This window comes from Mastigoproctus giganteus, chromosome 1 (genome assembly GCF_048544385.1).
Source record: "Mastigoproctus giganteus isolate SK-2022 chromosome 1, ASM4854438v1, whole genome shotgun sequence".
NCBI classification, from domain to species: domain Eukaryota; kingdom Metazoa; phylum Arthropoda; class Arachnida; order Uropygi; family Thelyphonidae; genus Mastigoproctus; species Mastigoproctus giganteus.
Window position 1 is genome coordinate 193,541,574 of NC_143575.1, and position 15,895 is coordinate 193,557,468.

The following is a 15,895-nucleotide window of genomic DNA, read 5'->3' on the forward strand; positions in this document are numbered from 1 at the left end:
ATCCATCAATACCATTTGCTCAAGCAGTTCATATGAAGGAAACATATGAGAACCTACAGGTTCTTTTGCAAAAAATATGCTATCAAGAATACAAATGGAATATCTGTGCTGATCTAAAAGTAGTGCTTTAGTGACTGAATTGCAAGGTGGATATACTAAATAGTGCTGCTTTTTATGTGAGTAGGACAGCCAAGCAAAGGATTGCCACTGCAGGGTAAAAAAAAAAAAAAAAAGGTCAGACCATTCAGAAACTATACCAGGCCAGAAAAATGTAGCACATCCTCCTTTGGGAGATAAGTCAAAAATCTATTTACCTCCATTGCACATCAAGCCAGGTTTGATTAAAATATTTGTGAAAGCGATGGACAAAAAAAGGTGAAGGACTTTCCAGTTTGAGGCAAAAGTTTTCTCGAATCAGTGAAGCCAAGATTTTTGTGAGTCCTCAAATCAAACTGCTATTCCAAGATGAGGAATTCACTAAAAAATTAAATACTACAGAAATAAGACCTTGGAAGGCATTTGAAAATGTTTGTCAGAACTTTTTAGGCAGTGAGAAATCACAAAATTACAGTTAAATTGTGGATGAGCTAATTTTAGCATACAGAGAGTTGGGAAGTAACATGTCATTAAAGTTTCATTTCCTACATTCCCATTTACTTTTTTCCTGAAAACTTGGGAGCAGTCTCCGATGAACATGGTGAACGGTTTCGCCAAGATATTAAGTAGCATTAAGTATTATTTTATATAACTATTATTTAAGTAGTCTGCCAACATATGTGGGACTCCATTTGCCCTGGTATCTTTTTTTCATTCTCAATTGGAAAAAAGATACCAGGGAAAATGGAGTCCAAATATTTTGGCAGACTACTGTTAGAATCTCGTATGGGATACACCAATGGATGATTATAAAAGGCAAAAAAGGACAAGTGTTTTTTTATCAGATAAACATGTCTGTAAATAGAATAAGGTTAATAGACCCGTTGTTCAATATTTAGTACTGTATGTAACATTTTCTTAAAATATATGAATCTTTTTTACTAGAAACTTAATTTTTGACTTTAATCCCCTCTTCCTTAAAATTGATGGTTGTTACAGCAATATGGTTGCCATACAGCAGGCCCTCGTTATAATGCAGTTCGCTTTACGCTGATTCGATATAATGCTGTTCTTATATTATAACCCGTATCTGACTATAACGCTGTCACAGATCACTATAATTACAGATTGCATTTTTGGCATATGTAACGAAATCATTTCATTTGATGCAGTCGATAGCTTGAAAATGAATAGCAGAACAGCATTAAAACGTTTCCCATGCACAGTGAAATTTTCTCATACGCTAATCTAACTGCAGTACAGTGACTTGTTACATAGTTCCGACATCAACATTTTAAAAAATGATCAAGTATATTGCTTGTAATATTTGCGTTATATGCATTTATCCGAAGTCTAGTCACTCAGTACAGTATTAGACATCATGCGTAACAGACAGTTTACTTGAACATTGTATCGTAATTAATGCAACCAACGCAGTTATATTTTCGAAATTTTTGACTTATCTCCCAAAGGAGGATGTGCTACATTTTTCTGGCCTGGTATAGTTTCTGAATGGTCTGACCATTTTTTTTTACCCTGCAGTGACAATCCTTTGCTTGGCTGTCCCACTCACATAAAAAGCAGTTGTATTTTTGAAGAGTTAATAATGGCCGATAAGAATGAAAAAGCAACATCTGGGCACAGTATGAAGACTATAAATGTAAGAAAAAGACTGAATTTGAAAATTAAATTAGATGTTTTGAAGCGAATCGATTCCAGTCAACGACAAGCGGATGTGTGCCATAATTTAGGACTTGCAACTGTAAGAACAATTATAAAAAAATAAAGAATTAATTTTAGCAGCGGGAAAGATAGCTGTTTCACTGCAGGCAAATAGGGATAGGCCGGCTATCAGGATTGAAATGGAAAGACTAACTAATTTTATTGAAAATAATATCCAATTCAGAATTCAGTTAAGTTAAATATTATAAAAAAAAAAAAAAAAAGAGAGAGAGGGAGAGAGAGAGAGAGAAAGATTAGCCAATATGATGATCTGAAGAAAACTAACCTAAAAAAAAAAAAAAAAAAATGTGGAACCATTTAAAACTGGTAAGGGCTGGTTGAATCGATTTAAAATCCAGGGAGAAGCCGCAAGTAAGTGCAGATCAAGGAGCCGAAACTTTCAAAAAAGAACTTGTTAAAATTATTGAAGAGAGGTATTATGTGTTATACTTCTCAACAAGTTTTTAACATAGATGAAGCAGGACTTTTGTGGAAACGAATACCTAAAAGAAGTTTCATATTGAAAGAAGAAAAAAACATGCCAGGTTTCAAAGTGGCGAAGGATCGGTTGACTTTATCATCGGGTGGTAACGCTGCGGGGGATTTTAAATTAATACCTCTTTTAGTTTATTTGGAAAAGGGCCAAAGTTCAACCCAAAATCGACACATTTTTCATGATTAAATTCATTAATTAAATTAAATCAATTAAAATCAATTTAGATCAATTAAATTCATGATTTTAAATGGAATTTTAAGTTTAATTTTGATACATAAGTAGTTACCACATAATTATATACGTATGTAATGCAGAATATTTTATATGTACAAATCTTTGAATATTAAATATTTTGACCGACATTTGTGCATCTTTTCACTACTGTTTATTATTGATTAGGAAATATCCTATGGCACCGACCGCAACTTACAAATACATATGTTACCTTATGGGAATGGGGTGCTCGCTTAGCGCGAATTCACTTAGCGTACTGTTTTTGTGAAACGAATTATCAGCGTTAAGCGGAGGTCACCTGTATTTAAATTCAGCAACGTCAAATCTACAAGAATCACCCTGAATTTTAACAAAGAGGAATAATATTGCATTGCTCCTATTTATATAATAATTTTTAAAAAAGTATGATTTAAAGTAATAATTTAAAAAGTTTCTCCTTTGTGAATAGGAGAGACAGCTGCACTTCTCCAAAGTAGAGGGACTTCAACTGAATCCAAGAATGCTCTCACTATGATAACTAAAGGTTTGCTAACCCCTTCTGTGCATCCATTGATATAACAGTAGATTCCATCAGCTCCTATTTCTGTTTCAGTTATCATAAAATCATTCAACTGCTAGTAACAACTAGGTTACTGATATCCTCAAGTTTAAACTTTTATGTTGCTATTTGGTTTTTTTTTTTTTAGGAGCATTAGCAACTAAGGCCACATTGCTCCGGGATATGCGGTGGTCATTCCCTGACCTTTCCGCATCCTCCGTATTTGGTGGTGACGGGCTTGAACCCCAGTCTAATCAAGAAGCGTGTGCTACACACTGCTGCTCCTTCCCACCTGGCTACGGAGGCACCTTGAAACTTTTATGTGAATGATGATGCAGCTTATTATCAAAAGGTCAGGATCATAAATATAGTGTTACTACAGATATCAAATAGATCAATATGGTTGACTCCTTTCCTTTTATGATTAAAAGAAGTAAAGAATTTCTTGCTACTGTCCTTTGCACTCTTAGTTAAGGTTCTCTCATAAACTACCTTATGATGCCTTCCCCCCCCTCCCCGAAGTAACTTTATTATAGACTAATTTGAATTTACTATGGGATTCAGATCCCCTGATAATTTATAATCATCCCATACATCTTTTTCCTCTGCCATTTAGATCATCACTTAGATAATTTCCTTGAATATTTTCCATTAAATGCATTTGTATTTGTTAAAATTACCATTTTCTCTTACTAAATTATGTCTAAGGGCATTGCAATTCCCTTGATGAGGCAAAAAACCCTTCTTATTTTATTTAACAGTAATAATTTCTTTAAATGGATCCTATATTAATAAATATGATGACTGCTTGCAAGATTTTTAATATCTGATGAATTCTTATTGATTACCAGATCAAGAATACTTATTTTCCTTGTGGCACATCTGACACATGCTAACACATGCTAATGCAGAAAGCAGTTATCCAGCAAATCCAGAAATGCTACCAGGCAAGTAACCAATCCATAAGCTCCAATAAATCTCAGAAAAGTTACAGTTCCCTATAATAAGACATTTTGATTTGCTTGTTCACTTTGTAAAGATGTTCATTATACATAACACAATCCTTTGGTCTATAATGTACTCCTACTCACATTTTCATTTTCCCAACATATATCACACTAGACTGACATTATATAATAATTATATAATTATTTATTATATTCTTTTTCAGTCTGTTTCAATTAAAAGCATAACCCCCCCACTATTCCATTATGTCTTGTCTTCCTTGTATTCAAATTCTGCAGCCAATATATCAAAATGATACTATGTTTCTGATATTCCTATTATGTCCACATTTGTTGACTTAATGAGTACCACGAATTCCTCATATTTATTAATTACACATCATCTTTATAACATACCGACAAAATGTTAATCTTTGGAAAGGAAGTATCTTCCATGTCAGTCAAGAAGTAAAAGACTGGCATGGTATGCTAAAATGATTTATATCATGAGATTATACTGTTAATAAGACTATTTCTGAATACCTTTCCAAACGTTCTATAACCATCTTACAACGTCTTCTTCATTCACCATGATTTTTATTCATTTAAAGGGCCAGTGAAGCAGAAGCTATGATAGACATAACAAATGCAAGGAACTTAAAAAAAAAAAAAAAAAAAACTTAATTTTTTTTTTTTTTTTTTTTTTTGAAATTATATAACTAATGGAAAAACTGTCTATATAGTCAAAGCCATTTTGAAAAATTTAATGTGTGTAACTATCTGTAAATATTATATTTGTTTATGACTGGAACCATGCTATGTTGTTTCAAAATGATTTGGACAACCTAAAAATAGTCTTAAAAAATGCTAACTAAAGTTTAACGTGTCTAAAGCAAAGTTTCACATATGGGGAATAGAAGCCCAGGAGTAACTTACAACATATTTTGGGGGGAGGGATCACAATAACAACCACTGCCATTCCACAACCAGTCACAGGATCATCTAGAAATTAATCAATATTCGTAGTGTAGACTGCCAGGCCTCTCACTATAAGGCACTTCAGCTGCAGGAGCAAGTCAGCAGAAAGATCAGGCTTATCACTGATGACAATAAAATCTAGGAACTAATTTTTCTAAGTGCAGAAAACACCTGTTTTCCAGTATTAAGACCAGCAAACTTGCACTTCATGGGATCCTAGTCTAAGGAGAGGTGGCCTGCCACCAGTATATAGGGATGCTAAGGAGTTAAAATCCTTGGACTTAGCACTACCATCAAAAACCAGAAACACTGCAATAATCCACCCAACAACATTTCTTTCAAATAGCAGAAGGCAATACAGTAAAATCTTGTTAATACAAACTCGGTTTATACAAAGTACTCGTTTATATGAAGCACATATCATTCCCCTACGAAAGGGCAGGCTTTTCTATGTAAATATATTCATTTATTACAAAATTTGGTTAATATGTATTACAAAGTTCTTTTTCACCCTGTGAGAAATAAATATTGTCATTTTGTATGTTTAATACAAATCTTGGCAGAGCGATCCGATTATTGCCCCTGGCCACCAGGCTCCCTACTTCTCGAAGGATGGCACTGACTTGTTAGAAATTAGTTTTGTGTAAACAAAAGCAATTTATGGTAGCTACAATGTCAAGAGCACTCTGAAAAGCATCTTTCTGAGGGATGAGTTGTTAAATTAACAAAAGAATAAAAAGTTTTTATAAGTTGTTTATGTGCACTCCCTCGCTCTCCACAAAAATAAGGTCAATTGCAATTGTTACCCCAGTTCAAAGAGTCTTTTGCTATCGTATACAGCTATCTATTTTTTGTGCCATTTTACCTGAACTGATGTCTTTTTCAGAACTTGTCTTTAAATTAATTTAAAATTTGTTTATATTAAATCTTATCTAGCAGTGTTATGGTGACAAAACGTAGTTGGACAGAATTAAGCCTGGAAATTAAACTAAAAATTATACAAGAGGCTGATAGGATGGAAAGAAGCAAAATAGACATTGCAAAGGAATACACGCTCTTTGAGTAGACCGGGGTTCAAGCCCCTGACTGCTGAATACGGTTGATCTGCCAACCCGCACTGGACCAGCATGGCAGATTATGGTCCATTTCCCTCGGCATGAATTGTTGAGGAGGCTTCCGTCCTGCAGTGGGTTGATAACGGCTGCACCTCACCTTACCTTACAACATCCCTTTACCTACTTTATCTACTATACTGAAAAACCGAAAAAGAATTTTGAAAGAAAAAGAAAAGGATTTTGTTGAAGAAGTGTGTGACACTGGAGCAGTGATGAAAAACAGGAAACAAATTCATGGTTCAAAACATGAGGAGCTTGAAACAAAACTTTTCGAGTGGTACCAACAAATGTGTGCATCTAATTTGCCAACATCAGGTCCGATTTTGCTGAAAAGGCACATTATCTAGCTCAGCAATACGGGATTAGTGACTTCAAATGCAGCAGTGGCTGGCTCCAAAGATTTAAAGACAGAAATAACTTGGTTTCGCGAAATGTTTGCGGTGAGTCTGGATTAGTCGAAAAGAAAAGGCTACAGATTGGTTGTATTCTGTATGGTCCATCCTTGAAAAATATGAGGCAAAGGATATTTTTAATCTTGACGAGACAGGTTTATCTTATAATTTGCTGCCAAACAAAACATTTGCTGTTCGAGGAGAGTGTTGTCATGGTGGAAAATTAAGTAAACAAAGACTCGCTGTTCTGTTATGCTGCAATTCAGATGGCAGTACAAAACTACGCCCAGTTGTGACTGGTAAGTTTTCCAAGCTGAGATGTTTTAAAGCAGCTAACCAACTTCCCTGTGATTATGAGGCCAATAGAAGTGCTTGGCTTATGGTCAAAATTTTTCAGTCTTGGTTATCAAAATTGGACAGAAGAATGGTTTCAGAAAAAAGGAACATTTTGATGATTCTAGACCATTGTACAGCACATTCTGCCGAGACACTTAAGTTGACAAATATACGGCTGTTGTTTTTACCCCCCAGTACTACCAATTTAATGCAACCACTGGATCAAGACATTATTTATAACTTCAAGAGAGCATATAGAGCCTGCCTGATAAGGTACCTGATCTGCAACATAGAAGGAGGGAACAATCTTCAGCCAAACTGGAATGTCTTGGATGCTATCCGTAATCTTGTTATTGCTTGGGAAAGTATTACATCAAGTGTAATAATCAACTGCTTTAGAAAGAGTGGCTTTGGAGAGAACATCATCAAAAAACATGGTCCAGCAGACAAATGTGACAGCAACAGTGAGAATTGGAGGAATTTGAAGGAGCATATGGATCTTGTTGGCGAATTTGAAGAGTTTGTGAAGGTGGATGATGTTTTTGTTATCAGCGACAGCGAAAGTAAAGAAGCGCGTACACTGCCATCTAAAAAATATGCCCAAAATGCATTGAACATAATAGAGAATGTGTTGGTCTGCAGTAACACTGATAAAGAAACAACTATTGCATTTGATAACGTCTGTGCTGTAGTTAAAAATGCATACAGGACAAAAACTGTGCAAACAACATTGGATAAATTTATTAAAAAGTTAATGGTTCGTATGTCTCCTTTTATATTAAGATTGTAATTCTTTTTACTGTGATACTAAAATACTGTATATATCAAAATATATACTGTACAATATTTTCATTTCCGTTAATATTGATTTTCTCTTAGTTTATCTTACAAATAAAATAAAATCTTTAAAAATTATGTTATTCCTATTACTGTATTGTTAGACAAGGCTTTTGTTTTTATTTTATTTTATTTTATTAATTTATTTTTGATATTATTATCATTCTTAGATATACAGTATGTACCAAAAAAAAAAAAAAAAAAGGTAAAATTTTGACACTTTTGGGGGACCTCGTTATTACAAAAATTGTGAACTTTGTATTAACAAGATTCCACTGTATACAAATCTGCATGGGGTGAAACAAGTACATTCTTCCCTGCTGAAGTTCTGTTACTCCCCTTTCAACTTTCAAAAGTAAATGCATAGCAAAATACATTTACTGCAGCTGTTTACTGTAGTGAAAATATGTTGTTCATCCCATGTGCTTTCTGAAAAGGATTGGGAAGAACCCAAAAAAGTCTCACTTCCACCCCAATGGGTTTTAGTGTGTGGATTTTTGTTATAGACAGGTCTCTCCATGATGAAGCTTCAGTTCAGCAGGCACCGTTATGTAGTGTCCACACTATCCAGGAGAAGCCACATATGGAGGCAGTTCCAGTGACTGTCATACCTTCTCTGTTCCAGGGTAGGGGCAGGTCTGTTCCTGAAGATCAAGTTTGCTAATACACAGATCAAAGTATACTTTGTTGTGCATTCAAACACATAAAAATTACTCAATTCCTAAAAACTATAAGAATTCCAGGAGAGTTTTTGCTAAAATGGAAAACTCCAGTACAAATACAACAGCAATACATGGGCAAGATTCATGCCTTTCCAACCAACCAGTTCATATTCTCTTACTAGGTGATTCAGCTGGCCTCCACACTTGGTTGGAATGGAGCGACGTTATTAATCTGTTCATGAATGCCACTAAAATGATGTACCATTTGGCAAACAAAAATTCATTGTTATTTCCACTGAGAGAGAGAGAATGGTGCATGATAAAAAAGACTTAGGGGTTACGATATAACCAAGCAAACATGAAGTTTATCAAGTAGTGTAAAAAAGTAGCCAGGAAGGTATCCTATCAATGATGATATAATCAACCTTTGCAAGTAGAGACTAGGATATCACTATTTTTTTATATAAGATGATAGTGAACCTGCACTTGAAATACTGTATTAAGGTCTGGAGGCCACACCTAAATAAAGGACAGAACTTCTACAGGAGATTCAACGAAGAACAAACAGACTGGTAAATAGCAACTTATGAGGAGCAGCTTAGAAGGTGTAGGCTGCAACTAGACACTTTGGGGAACCTGAATTAAGTGTAGAGTGAATTGAAGAACTGAACACATGACTAAAATGAATGATGGGGGTATATTTTCACTGAGAGAGAGAGAGAGAGAGAGAGAGAGAGAGAGAGAGAGAGAGAGAGAGAGAGAGAGAGAGAGAGATACAGAAGACTGGATCCCAATAAGTTTACCTTCAGGTAGCATATTACAAATCATTAGAATAAATTGCTTCCCAAAGTGGTGACTGGAACAATTTTAGAATATTCAGTAAATAAAGCTCATGGTAATGTCATATTTTATTATGCATATTTATATAATTTATCTATTTTACTTGAAATATCATAAACAGAATTTTTATGTAAGGAGTCAAACTGTTATTAGATATATGTTGAAGGTACAGAACTATTTTTTCACTGCATTTTATCAAATCTATTTTTTTTTTTCATTTTCACATGTCAATTATTGCTGATTTAGACCCTATAGAGCTGTTGGTAGAAATAAAAACAAAACAAAAAAGCATAATTTATATACAGGGTGATTCACTACCAGTGCGACAAACTTGCAGGAGGTGTAGGGTGCACAAAGACGAATCGGAATCACATAGCATTGCAGGGTCCGAAATTCCTTCGTCATGCAGTAGAGGACGTTGAATGGGAGGTCGCGTGAACAGCGATCCCGCTGGAAGTCAGCATTTGCGAACCGGTTCCCGAGGCAGTAGGATGGACGAGCATTCAAACGTTGAACTGACCAACATGCACCTCGCATATGGCGCTGCGGACTGTAACGGGCGCGCCACTCTGCGCTTGTACCAGGAATGTTTCCAGCCCGGGCATGCTCCTCATCATGCGATTTTCGCACATGTGCGCAGAAGGTTACGTGAGACTGGTTGTTTCACGAGAGGTACCATGAATCGAGAGCGAACAACGAGGACACCAGACAATGAGGAGAATGTCCTACGTCTTGCAGAAGGCAATCCGAGTACAAGTACTCGAGCGATAGGCCAACGATTGGGTATTTCCCAATCCACTGTCTGGAGGATACTGTCAACAAACCAAATGAGTTCATACCATCTGCAATGCGTCCAATCATTGGAGCCTGTGGATTATCCACTCCGGAGGACTTTTGCTACTTGGTTTCTTCAACAGAAACGGTTTGCAAATGCTGACTTCCAGCGGGATCGCTGTTCACATGACCTCCCGTTCAACGTCCTCTACCGCATGACGAAGGCATTTCGGACCCTGCAATGCTATGTGATTCCGATTCATCTTTGTGCCCCCTACACCTCCTGCAAGTTTGTCACACTGGTAGTGAATCACCCTGTATATATATATATACAGAGAGAGGATAGAGAGATAGCATCATGCAGTTGCAACTCTATTAATATGAAAATTTCAATAATTACCTTAGTTACCAATTTATTAAAATTAAAAAGAAGCATATTAAAATACAAGGATACAGATTAGCAATTTGGTAGATTATCTGAGGATGATTACGCACAATAGCATGCAGCTTATAAAATGATTCTAAAGCTTCTTCTAAATTTCCCATTTTTTTGTATGTCAGTCCTAAGGAAAAAAGAAAAAAAATTAAAAATTACATAGTGTGTGTGTGTGTGTGTGTGTGTGTATATATATATATATTTTTTTTTTTTTTGCATGTTAAACTTGGGATCTAATTAATAATTTTCAACATCACACACACACACACACACACACACACACACACACACACACACACACACACACACACACACACACACACACACACACACATTACATACGTGTGTGTGATGTTGAAAATTATTAATTAGATCCCAAGTTTAACATACAAAAATACATTAAGTCCTCAACTTACACAGGTTCAAGTTACACAGATCCAGAGATATAATTATTTCTGGATATACAAGGTCTTTATCCAGAAATTACTATAATAATAATGCTTTTTAATTACTAATATACTAATATATTATAATTCTAATTCAAATTTTTTTTTTTTTTACGAAAACCCCAAACACGAGAGGTATTAGAACCTATAGTGCTTGGTGCCACGCATGGGTTGGAGATTGACAAGATGAAAGAAGATATTTGTTGACATTAGACTTTTGAACATCTGTAATTTGAAATTGTCAGGAAATAAGCATGAAAGAAGGTTGTTCCTTCATACGGAAGTTGAAGAAATAAATTGGGAAGAAGAAAAGTTAGTTCTCTGAGTTTCAAGTTGGACAGTAAATGGATGTTGGCGGCACATGTTCGGACTATTTTGAAAGAGAGAGCAGGAATTATAGAAGCCAATTCAGAAGAACAGTGCCCATGGAAGTATCTGTAGAAAACTCATGCAGCAGAAACAGTACATCTATGAGACAAGAGTGTTGAGACTCTGTTAGAAATGAGTCATTAATTAACATAACTGCCCTCTTTTGAATGGAATCTAGAAGCTTGTGAGAGGTTTTGGGGGAACCGCCCCAGATGTGGGAACAATATTCCATGGTAGGGCAGATTTGCAATTTGTACACAGTGAACAGCTGTTTGGAAGAAAAGTAATGCTGAGAGCGAAAGAGAAAAACCAAGATTTTTAGATGCAGAGGAAGCAATATTTGTAATGTGCTTATGCGAAGAGAGATTAGAAGTCAGGGTAATCCCCAAAAGAGATATATCATCTTGACCAGAAATTGGAGTATCACCAAAGATAAGCATAGGAGCAGAAGAATACTTTTTGCAAGATATAAGACAGGACAGTTTTATAAAGATTGAAATCAACTAACTTGTCTTTGCTCCACTGGAGAATTACCTATTAATCAGCATTTAAGGAATTGGTAGCGGATATTCGCGAAGTTAAAGCTGATTGAGCAGGGCAAGGTTTCTCAAACTGGAAAGTGGAATGCAATGTGCTGTCATCAGCAAATCTATGGATAGGATTTCCAGTCAAAGAAAAAAGGTCATTAATATACAAGAGGAAAAGAGTGGGGGAAAGAACTGAACCTTGGTAGGGCAGATTTGCAATTTGTACAGAGTGAACAGCTGTTTGGAAGAAAATTAATCTGAGAGCGAAAGAGAAAAACCAATATTTTTAGATGCAGAGGAAGCAATATTTGTAATGTGCTTATGCGAAGAGAGATTAGAAGAAATTAGAAGAGATTGGAGAAGTCAGAGAGCCATCTACCGTCACCCTCAGTGAGCAGTCAGGGAGAGAACTGGATAACCAAATACAAAAAACAGTTCGCAAACCATAAGATGGAAGCTTGTTTAGAAGACCTTTATGCCAAACACGATCGAAAGCCTTTGAGATGTCAAGAGCAACTGCTTGTGTTTCACCGAACTTTTCCATTGAATTTGTCCACAAATGGGTAACATAAGCCAGAATATCACCAGTGGATCGACACTGACAGAATCCATACTGGTGATTGTTGATCAGGCGGAAGGTTTCTAGTTAGTTAAAGAGTTGACGATTAATTGATTTCTCCATTACTTTAGAAATAGTAGAAGTAATTGTGATGGGGCGATAATTGGATGGGAGGGATTTGTCACCCTTTTTTAGGAACTGGCTGAATATGAGCAAATTTCCAAGCAGAAGGAAAAACACCTTTGGAATAAGAAAGTGAAAAAGGCGGCGAAGAACAGGAGTAAGTTCAGGAGCACAGGTTTTGAGAACAAGCGGAGAAATACCATCAGGACCTGGAGCTTTCTTAGCATCAAGATCTTAGGAAGGTTTTTGATTCTGTTGCACAGGGAAGACTGCTGTTCAAATTGAAGCAGTGTGGCACTGGAGGCAAATTGCTGTTATAGATAAAGAGATGGTTGAGTGAGAGAAGACAGTGGTAATCAATGATCACTGTTCTTCGTGGACTAATGTTATTAGTGGAGTCGCCCAGGGTTCAGTGTTGGGTCCATTGTTGTTTTCTGTATTTACAAAGGGTACTAGGAAAGTTTTGCAATATGACGCAACAATGAATCACAGGAAGCTGCTTGTTGCTGCATGTTGAGACATGTTCATACGTGCATAGTAGCCGCCGCGCCAAGTCGATGGGCTCAGTTATTCATTAGTAGTGAGAGTGTAAAGTGCTTGCGATGGCATCGTGGTCACGAAATGAGATAAGGACAGTTTTGCGGTATAATTTCGTGCGTGGTTTAACCATAGACCAGTGCTTAGAAGAAATGACTCTTGCACTAGATGATGATTGTCCACATCGTACAACGATATTCAGGTGGTATAGAGAATTCCAAAGGGGAAATTTCACTCTGGAGGATTCTGAGAGGCCGGGAAGGCCACGAACGTCAGTTACGGAGGAAAACGTTACTGCTGTGAGGAAAATGCTTGACGAAAACAGGCGAGTGACCTACCAACAGACAGAGGATACTTTGGGCCTAAATGCACCAGCAATTCGTTCGATTCTGCAAGATCATTTGCACGTGAAGAAACTTTGTTCTCTCTGGGTGCCGCATCAACTGACTGAAGAGCAGATGACACGACGTGTGACTTGGTGCCGGGAGATGTTAAAAAAGTTTGATAAGGGACAATCTCGGTATGTGAACAACATCGTGACAGGTGACGAGACTTGGCTGTACTATTACGATCTGCCAACCGAGGCTCAAAACAAAGTTTGGGTCTTTGATGATGACGACACACCCGTAATTGTCAGAAAATCCCGATCTGTAAAGAAGAAAATGATAGCTGTATTTTTCAAATCGAGTGGAATTGTGGAACGTGTCGTTTTGGGCACGCAGAAGACAGTCACAGCTAAGTGGTATACTGAACAATGCCTGCCTAAAGTCATTGGATCTATGAAGAACCTGCGGCCAAAGTCAAGAATGGACACCTGGTACCTCCATCACGATAATGCTGCAGCTCACCGCGCCAAAGCCTGCACCGAATATTTGACCACGACAGGACTAGAACTTCTCGAGCACCCTCCCTACAGTCCAGACCTTGCTCCCTGCGACTTTGCACTGTTCCCGCATGTGAAAATGAAGCTAAAAGGGAGGTGGTTTTCCAGTGATGAGGACCTTCTACGGGCTTGGGACAACGAGTGTGCTTTACTCCCTAGTGAAACTTGGCAGAACTGGTTTAAAGATTGGTTTCGGAGGATGGAGAGGTGTATTGAATGTAGAGGAAATTACTTTGAAAAAATTAAATAAACAAAGCTGTATTGCAAAACTTTCCTAGTACCCTTTGTATTAATGATATTGATGATGGAATATCAGGCTTAATGTCTAAGTTTGCAGATGACACAAAGGTTGGAAGGGTTGTTAATGACAGTATGCTACTGCAACAGGATCTAGAAAAGTTGAGCAGATTAGTTGAGAGGTGGCAATCGAAGTTTAACATTGACAAATGTAAAGTATACTACAATGGGTAGCAGTAACCCTAGAGTAATATATCAACTGTGTGGTACTACACTGAGGGTGATAGAGAATGAAAAGGAACTGGGGGTAATTGTGCAGTCAGATATGAAATTTTCTGAGCAGTGCAGACAGTCTGCAAGAGTCTGCAGGATAATGGAATTCCATTATCCTCTTAGTTATTTCATTATTTATGAAATAACATTCCATTATCCTCTTAGTTGTTCTGCTGTCAGCCATTCTCATTACATGTCCCAACCAGGCAAGTCTCTGGCTCTTCACAAATCTGACGATGTATGCACTCTGAATAAGATGATCAAGTTCATGGTTCATTCTGATCCTCCAGGATCCATCAACATGTTGTACGGGCCCAAAGACTTTTCGCAAAATTCTACGCTCAAACACTCTCAACAACTGCTCATCTTTACTCGTTAATGTCCAGGCTTCACAACAATATGTTACAACTGATCTAATGAGACTTTCGTATATCCTTAATTTTAAATGTCTGTTCAATACTCTGGACTTCATTAGTTTTTCACGTGCATAGAAGCATCTGTTTCCACTCAGGGACTTAATTTCATTAGTAATAGAGTTGGACTGGTTTATCTGCGAACCTAGATAGGTGAAATTTTGAACATGCTCAAACAAGAAGCTGTCAGTTCTTATATTTTCTGTGTTATCTGCCGTTCTCCAGACTTCCATATATTTTGTCTTCGCTTCATTTATCCTAAGTCCTATTCTTCGTACTTCACTATCCAGCCTGGCCACTGTTTCCTCCAGTGCTCCTTTAGTCCTACCGATAATAGTGACATCATCAGCATATGCACAGACCTGCAATGTCTTTGTGCCTATGTGTCCAGTCACTTCTAATTTTCTGATAGTCGCCTCTAAAATCAAGTTAAATAACACAGTAGAGAGTGCATCGCCCTGTCTAACACCAGTGTTAATGTCAAAGGGAGTTGTCAACTCATTGTCAATTCTCACCATTGCTTTAGAGCCAGCCAGAGTTGCTTTTATGAGCTTAACAATCTTTGCAGGTATGCCCAGGAGAAGAAGATCATTTATCATTTCCTCTCTGTTGAGTGAATCAAAAGCTTGTTTGAAATCTACATATAGGTTAAATAAGTGTATATTATACTCAAATGCTTTTTCCTGTATCTGCCTCAAAATGAAATGTGGTCAGTTGTTGAGCGATTGGGTCTGAAACCACACTGATATTCTCCAATGATTTTCTCTGAATATGCTGTCAGTCTGTTATAAATAACTTCCGACAAAACCTTGTAAGTAACGCTCAGCAATATAATAACTCTATAGTTAGAGCAAAGCAGTTTATCACCCTTCTCGTTAATCGTCTGTATGATTCCAAGTGTCCATTCATCCGGGATTTTTTCCTCAGACCAATATTAATGGTATCAGATTATGTATTCTTTTCCATAGTGTCACTCCACCATTCTTGAGCAACTCTGCAGTTATTCAATCAGCTCCTGGTGCTTTAAAGTTCTTTAAGCACTTAATAACTTTTCAAATTTCTTCAAAATTAGGGTCTTCAATGCATGGTTCTACTGTATAGTACAATAGCTGTTTTGTTTCAACCTTA

General features: G+C 36.9%; 1 protein-coding gene across 4 annotated transcripts in view; it reads right to left on the bottom strand.

Annotated features, from left to right (window-relative positions):
- Window positions 1-15,895, bottom strand: part of nompB (intraflagellar transport protein 88-like protein nompB) — a 226,029-nt gene that overhangs the window by 68,666 nt on the left and 141,468 nt on the right. For all 4 annotated transcript variants that reach the window (XM_090383716.1, XM_090383697.1, XM_090383706.1 and 1 more), the window contains exon 18: window positions 10,419-10,527. In XM_090383716.1, coding sequence (XP_090239842.1) covers window positions 10,419-10,527 — 109 coding nt within the window. The remainder of the gene's footprint in view (window positions 1-10,418; window positions 10,528-15,895) is intronic.